At 38.2% G+C, this 7,500-nt stretch overlaps 1 protein-coding gene and 1 long non-coding RNA gene across 6 annotated transcripts in view; one reads left to right on the top strand and one right to left on the bottom strand.

Annotated features, from left to right (window-relative positions):
* LOC135099034 (histone H3.v1-like) overlaps positions 1–7,500 on the top strand; it is a 22,038-nt gene that overhangs the window by 3,205 nt on the left and 11,333 nt on the right. Inside the window, exon 6 of one of the 5 annotated variants that reach the window (XR_010267583.1) lies at positions 6,722–6,894. Coding sequence is in view for 1 of the 5 variants with exons in the window: in XM_064001472.1 (XP_063857542.1) it covers positions 6,722–6,864 (143 nt within the window). In the remaining 4 variants the exon portion in view is untranslated. Of the gene's footprint in view, positions 1–2,618; positions 2,913–6,721; positions 6,895–7,500 lie in introns of those variants that run through there. The other 4 variants (XR_010267586.1, XR_010267584.1, XR_010267585.1 and 1 more) reach the window with 4 other exon arrangements.
* LOC135099035 (uncharacterized) overlaps positions 5,760–7,500 on the bottom strand; it is a 10,728-nt gene continuing 8,987 nt past the window's right edge. Inside the window, exons 3-4 of the long non-coding RNA XR_010267587.1 lie at positions 6,440–6,503; positions 5,760–6,179 (exon numbers count right to left, since the gene is read on the bottom strand). This is a non-coding gene — a long non-coding RNA (uncharacterized LOC135099035). The remainder of the gene's footprint in view (positions 6,180–6,439; positions 6,504–7,500) is intronic.

The following is a 7,500-nucleotide window of genomic DNA, read 5'->3' as shown; positions in this document are numbered from 1 at the left end:
ACACTGCCACACACACCCAGACACTGCCACACACACCCACACACTGCCAAACACACCCAGACACTGCCACACACACCCAAACACTGCCACACACACCCAAACTTCAACCAGATGGCACCACTGCTATAACATCTATTTCTAAAGCTGAACTCTTTGCTCAAACCTTTGCTAAAAACTCTACCTTGAATGATTCTGGGCTTGTTCCTCCCTCTCTTCCACCTTCTGACTACTTCATGCCACGTATTAAAATTCTTCACAATGATGTTTTCCATGCCCTCGCTGGCCTAAACCCTTGGAAGGCTTATGGACCTGATGGGGTCCCTCCTATTGTTCTCCGAAACTGTGCCTCCATGCTTGCACCTTGCTAGTCAAACTCTTTCAGCTCTGTCTGTCAACATCTACCTTTCCTTCTTGCTGGAAGTTTGCCTACATTCAACCTGTTTCTAAAAAGGGTGACCGCTCTAATCCCTCAAACTACCGTCCTATTGCTTTAATTTCCTGCCTATCTAAAGTTTTTGAATCCATCCTCAACAGGAAGATTCTTAAACATCTATCACTTCACAACCTTCTATCTGATCGCCAGTATGGGTTCCGTCAAGGCCGCTCTACTGGTGATCTTCTGGCTTTCCTTACTGAGTCTTGGTCATCCTCTTTTAGAGAATTTGGTGAAACTTTTGCTGTTGCCTTGGACATATCAAAAGCCTTTGATAGAGTCTGGCACAAAGCTTTGATTTCAAAACTACCCTCCTACGGTTTCTATCCTCTCTGTAACTTCATCTCAAATTTCCTTTCTGACCGTTCTATTGCTGCTGTGGTAGACGGTCACTATTCTTCTCCTAAATCTATTAACAGTGGTGTTCCTCAGGGTTCTGTCCTGTCACCCACTCTCTTCTTATTATTCATTAATGATCTTCTAAACCAAACTTCTTGTCCTATCCACTCCTATGCTGATGATACCACCCTGCACTTTTCCACGTCTTTTCATAGACGTCCAACCCTTTAGGAGGTAAACACATCACGCAGGGAAGCCACAGAACGCCTGACTTCTGATCTTTCTAAAATTTCTGATTGGGGCAGAGCAAACTTGGTATTGTTCAATGCCTCAAAAACTCAATTCCTCCATCTATCAACTCGACACAATCTTCCAGACAACTATCCCCTCTTCTTCAATGACACTCAACTGTCCCCCTCTTCTACACTGAACATCCTCGGTCTGTCCTTTACTTATAATCTGAACTGGAAACTTCACATCTCATCTCTAGCTAAAACAGCTTCTATGAAGTTAGGTGTTCTGAGACGTCTCCGCCAGGTTTTCTCACCCCCAGCTGCTAACTCTGTACAAGGGCCTTATCCGTCCATGTATGGAGTATGCTTCACATGTCTGGGGGGTTCCACTCATACTGCTCTTCTAGACAGGGTGGAGTCAAAAGCTTTTCGTCTCATCAACTCCTCTCCTCTAACTGACTGTCTTCAGCCCCTCTCTCACCGCCGCAATGTTGCATATCTAGCTGTCTTCTACCGCTATTTTCATGCCAACTGCTCTTTTGATCTTGCTAACTGCATGCCTCCCCTCCTTCCGCGGCCTCGCTGCACAAGACTTTCTTCTTTCTCTCACCCCTATTCTGTCCACCTCTCTAACGCAAGAGTTAACCAGTATTCTCAATCATTCATCCCTTTCTCTGGTAAACTCTGGAACTCCCTGCCTGCTTATGTATTTCCACCTTCCTATGACTTGAATTCCTTCAAGAGGGAGGTTTCAAGACACTTATCCACCAATTTTTGACCACTGCTTTGACCCTTTTAAGGGACTGGCATTTCAGTGGGCATTTTTATTATTAGATTTTTGTTGCCCTTTTCCAGTATCCTTCCTACATAAAAAAAAAAATATATATATATATATATATATATATATATATATATATATATATATATATATATATATATATATATATATATATATATATATATATATATATATATATATATATATATATATATATATATATATATATATATATATATATATATATATATATATATATATATATATATATATATATATATATATATATATATATATATATATATATATATATATATATATATATATATATATATATATATATATATATATATATATATATATATATATATATATATATATATATATATATATATATATATATATATATATATATATATATATATATATATATATATATATATATATATATATATATATATATATATATATATATATATATATATATATATATATATATATATATATATATATATATATATATATATATATATATATATATATATATATATATATATATATATATATATATATATATATATATATATATATAGAGAGAGAGAGAGAGAGAGAGAGAGAGAGAGAGAGAGAGAGAGAGAGAGAGAGAGAGAGACCATAAGAAAATGAGAATTTATCAGAAATCCCAGAAATTGTTAGTGTTTTAATTTTTCATGTTTCTATGGCAGGAATCGTTTAGTTGGGCAAGTCTTTCACCAACTACATCATTTTTTTCGGTTTCTTTTGTGCATTAGGAGTGATGGAATTGGTTCAGTCATATTCCAGTAAATTTTTTCAGTATTACGAATTGTTCAGGTGGTCGAATGTTCCAGCTATCGGTTTACTCCAGCCACCCTCACTGAGCAGATATGAAAACAAGAGCCGCTGAGAGGTTTGAACTATTCGTCTGCTGCTTTTAGTGTTTGCGGTGCTGCTCCAAGTTGTTCTCTTCGCTTATTCCAAGGCCATCAGTCGTGGCAAGAACCAGTAAGATCATACAACTTCAGGCATTTAAGTACTTCAACAACTCGATTACTCTTTTTACTGGCAGTGGTAGTGTTCCAGAGAGAGAGAGAGAGAGAGAGAGAGAGAGAGAGAGAGAGAGAGAGAGAGAGAGAGAGAGAATTATTATTATTATTATTATTATTATTATTATTATTGTTATTATTATTATTTAATAGAAAAAAAGTAGATTTGTTGTTTACATGAATACATTAAAAAAAAAAAAACTTTAATTGTTTAATAGAAATAAAAAAAATACGTAGATTTGTTGTTTACATGAATACATTAAAAAAAACTTTAATTATTTAATAGAAATAAAAAAAAAAATACGTAGATTTGTTGTTTACATGAATACATAAAAAAAAACTTTAATTATTTAATAGAAATAAAAAAAAATACGTTGATTTGTTGTTTACATGAATACATTAAAAAAAACTTTACTTACCCTATTTTATAATACACATTTCATACAAAAAACAGACCATTGTGTTCACCTGCACCACGACACACTACCAAGCATGAGAAGCCAAAACTAAAATAAATAAATAAATAAATAAATAAATAAATAACTGCTGATGTTAAAATATTTCATTCAAAAACTCGATAACTGTTCTTGATGTCAGTGGCGTTTGAAAAAATATATATTTCTCTTACGCCACAACATTCTATTAAAGTCGAAGGCAGGAACCACAACAGTAAAAACTGACTGTAGACATGAGAACAACTCCAAGAACTCGAATACTTCTTTTAATGTCAGTAGTGTTTGAAGAATGCATGCTTCACCTCCACAGCCACATTTCATTAACCTCGCAGGGGAAAAAAAAAACAATTTCTGGAACTCATTACTCTTTTTGTCATTAGCGACTAAGAAAATAATCGACGACACTTACACTGCGTCCTATCAAGGTTGGTGGAGAAGCCATTGGACTAAAGAAAACCAAGAGTCCACTTCATTACACCTCTCCAGTCAGTGATACCTTTGGAAATTCTCAACTTTTCACCACAAAACGTTCCATCAAGGTCGGTGGAGAAGCCTGTGTTCTTTATATACCTGTGTGTGTGTGTGTGTGTGTGTGTGTGTGTGTGTGTGTGTGTGTGTGTGTGTGTGTGTGTGTGTGTAGGGGGAGGAGGTTGCCGGTCTCTGTCTGTCTGCATGCCTGTTTGTATGTACGAGTATGGTTGTCTGTCTGTCTGCCCGTCTGCTTCCCCTGTCCCCTCACTCTCTCTTTCTCTCTCTCTCTCTCTCTCTCTCTCTCTCTCTCTCTCTCTCTCTCTCTCTCTCTCTCTCTCTCTCTCTCTCTCTCTCTCTCTCTCTCTCTCTCTCTCTCTCTCTCTCTCTCTCTCTCACACACACACACACACTTTTCCACTCCGCTTCGCCTACAACGAAACATCCCCACACACCGGAGGAACTGCACACACAAGCAAAAATGGAACCAATTAATACAATATTTTATATGAGAGGAAAACAAGTACATCACAAACTGACGCACATACTCAAGGACGCCACGTACATAAACACAACTCCAGCAGAAGAAAATGAACATCGCCTCCTCAGGAAACCAGTAAACACATTTCGAAAAGCCTTACCTGAACCAATATATGAATAATACAACTGTTGTACTATTATTTTAGAAAACTAAATGAACTGAAACACCTGTGGCGCAGACAAGACGGCATTTCTGTCATATTTCATTCTCATACTTCTGTCACTGTTCTTCACCCAACCTCTACTACTTCTTCTTTCAACCCCACTGTCTATCCCTCATTATCTGATTTGATCCCTCTTGTCTCACCAGCCACGCACATACATCAATAGCCTAAACAGGTGTATAGAAGCCTTACAAAGGACTCCACCACCACTTCCTCCTCCTCCTCCTCTTCCTCCTCCACGCTTAACCCACATGGCGTCTGTGTGGAGCAATTACTGAAGGGAAGAAAGAAGGTGAGAAGCGAAATAATGCAGAGCTGAAGGAGGGAAGTGGAGCAGGAGGTGGAAGAGGTGTAGTGGGTGCAGAGAGAACAGAATGCAAGATATGAGCGCACAAGAGGAAAGAACGAGGGGGAAGAAGAGGGGAAAGAAGGGAAGAGTGAGAGTGGTAGAGGGTAATAGGAGGAAGGAGTGTAAAGCAAGGAAAGGAGTAAAAGAATGTAGAGGAAAGAAGAGAGGAAGGAAGGAATAAGGTGAAAAAGAGGGAATATGTAGTGTGAGACTGGGCAAGAGAAACGAATGAAAGGGTGCAAGAGAGAGAAAGGTGCAGGAGAAAGGAAGGAAAGCGAAGGAGTGTGGAGGAGGGAAGGAAGGCGCGAATGGGGAGAGGAAAACAAGAATGAATGAATGTAAGGAAAAGGAAGGAAGGAATTGCAGTGAAGAAAGAAAGAAAGAGGGAAGGAGAGAATCGATGAGAGAAAGGAAAATAATGAATAACAATGGATGTGTAAAAGGGAAAGAGGCATTGAGTGGAAGCGAAAACGTGTTGATTATGAAAAGGAAGAAGGAAATGAATGATAGTGAATGAAAAAGGGGGAAAAAAAGGGGAGAATCCACGTGAATAAATTGGGCAGAAGGAAGGAGTAAGTGGAAAATGGAAGAAGAGGAAGTAGTAGGAAAAAGAAGAGATAAAAACAAAAAAAGCACAGTAGCGATTTGTTACGAAAGAGGAAATACGAAAGAGGAAATAAAGTAGAGGAAAAACTATATAAATCCGATCACAATTCAGATTTAATTTCCTGCACGAGTTTGTTTTGTACTTTGTGTTGTGGTGGTGGTGGTGGTGGTGGTACAGGTGTTAACGGCTGTGGTTGTGTTGCTGTTGTGTTGGGGCTGTGGTGGTGGTGAACCAGATGGTGTGGAGCTGGGGTTGTTGTTGTTGTTGTTGTTGCTGTTATCGATTTTTATATTGTTTTACAGAGAGAGAGAGAGAGAGAGAGAGAGAGAGAGAGAGAGAGAGAGAGAGAGAGAGAGAGAGAGAGAGAGAGAGAGAGAGAGAGAGAGAGAGAATGTTAAAGGAAACCTGGTGTGTCGTGGCGTTGACCACACTGAAAGGCAGGCATCTACTCGTAATTAGGAGTAGCCGGAGATTATAGGAAGCCGTGCCACGTAACAAGGAACATAATATACCATTTTGTCTCAATCCTTATTTATATTTCCAGTTCACATTACCCACATCAGTGCACTACACATTCTCGATCCAATGGGCATATTTGTTGCTCCAGTCCGGCACTACAACCAGACTTGTAATTAGAACCAGTGGAGTTGGCACCCCACTTTCCACACGATCAGCTACACTGCCCTCACGTTGACACCACTCGGTCCTACTCGTCCACCTGGCAACCTAACGCCGTTGGCTGCTAACTCCTGCAACCATACACCAACATAACTATTCTTACACAACCCTCACTATGCATCGCCCGATAATGGACAGTTGTTACCTAGCCCAACAATCACAATTCACTTTGTTCTCCCCGATAAGGAACATTATTTATAGAACCCGTTAAACACACACTTAACACTTAAGTGTAGTTATCAATGCCTCTGAATAACACCTTTTCCAATTGTGTGCAATAGAAAACACAGTGAAAACAATTACTAGGAAAGAAAAGAGTAAGTGTACTCACCTCAAGACTGCAGGTGTGTAGACTCTGGGAGACGGGAGGAAGCAAGGAGTGAGGCGGGAGGTGCCTGTGGGGAGAGACACACTGTGCTTCATGCTCTTACATTTATACTCCACAAGCACAAGTCTTTACCTGTGTACATCTATCTATTTGTATCTATCTGTATAAACACACACACACACACACACAGAGAGAGAGAGAGAGAGAGAGAGAGAGAGAGAGAGAGAGATCCAAAAATGTACTCCTTGTTTGACTCGCTATAATTAACTAAATTTTTTTTTTCAGAAGCAGTTGGCCAAAATAATAATGTCAGAAGTAAGACAAAGCTTTGAAGAAAGAACATCTGTCATAAAGTGTTACTGGAGGCACGAAAATGTCAAAGAAGTGCAAAGACAATTCAGAAGACACTTTGACAGGGATCCACCAAGGTGACGCACCATTGCTCGCATCACAGCTAAGTTTGTACCAGATGGAACTGTTCACGACCTCCATAAGCAAGCGTGTGTAGTAGTAGTAGTAGTAGTAGTAGTAGTAGTAGTAGTGGTTGTAGTGGTATTAGTGGTGGTAGTAATACTAGTGGTAGCAGTAATAGAAGTAAGGAGAGTAGAAGCCTTTGTGAGAGGAAAAAAGTAGTAGTAGCAGTAATAGTAGTAGTAGTGGTAGAGGTAATATTTGCGATTTGTTACTACTACTACTACTGCTACTACTGCTACTACTACTACTATTACTACTACTACTGCTACTACTACAACTACTACTACTACTACTACCTCTAACACTATTACTACTACTGCTGCTAATAATACTATGTGAATATTAATAGTAATGCCTTAAAAATTGTTGCAAAAACAGCTGCAGTAGTAGTATTTATATTAGTAATAGCAGTAGTAATAATAGTGGTAATAATAGTAGTAGTAGAAGTTTTTGTTGTTATATTGTTACTATAAATGTTATCAATATCACACACACACAGTAGTAGTAGTAGTAGTAGTAATAGTAGTTATAGTAGTAGTAAGAGTAGAAGCAATAGTAGTTTTAATAATTTAGTATAATTTAATTATTGA

This window comes from Scylla paramamosain, unplaced genomic scaffold, assembly GCF_035594125.1.
Source record: "Scylla paramamosain isolate STU-SP2022 unplaced genomic scaffold, ASM3559412v1 Contig99, whole genome shotgun sequence".
NCBI classification, from domain to species: domain Eukaryota; kingdom Metazoa; phylum Arthropoda; class Malacostraca; order Decapoda; family Portunidae; genus Scylla; species Scylla paramamosain.
This window is presented reverse-complemented; position numbering and strand designations above follow the sequence as displayed.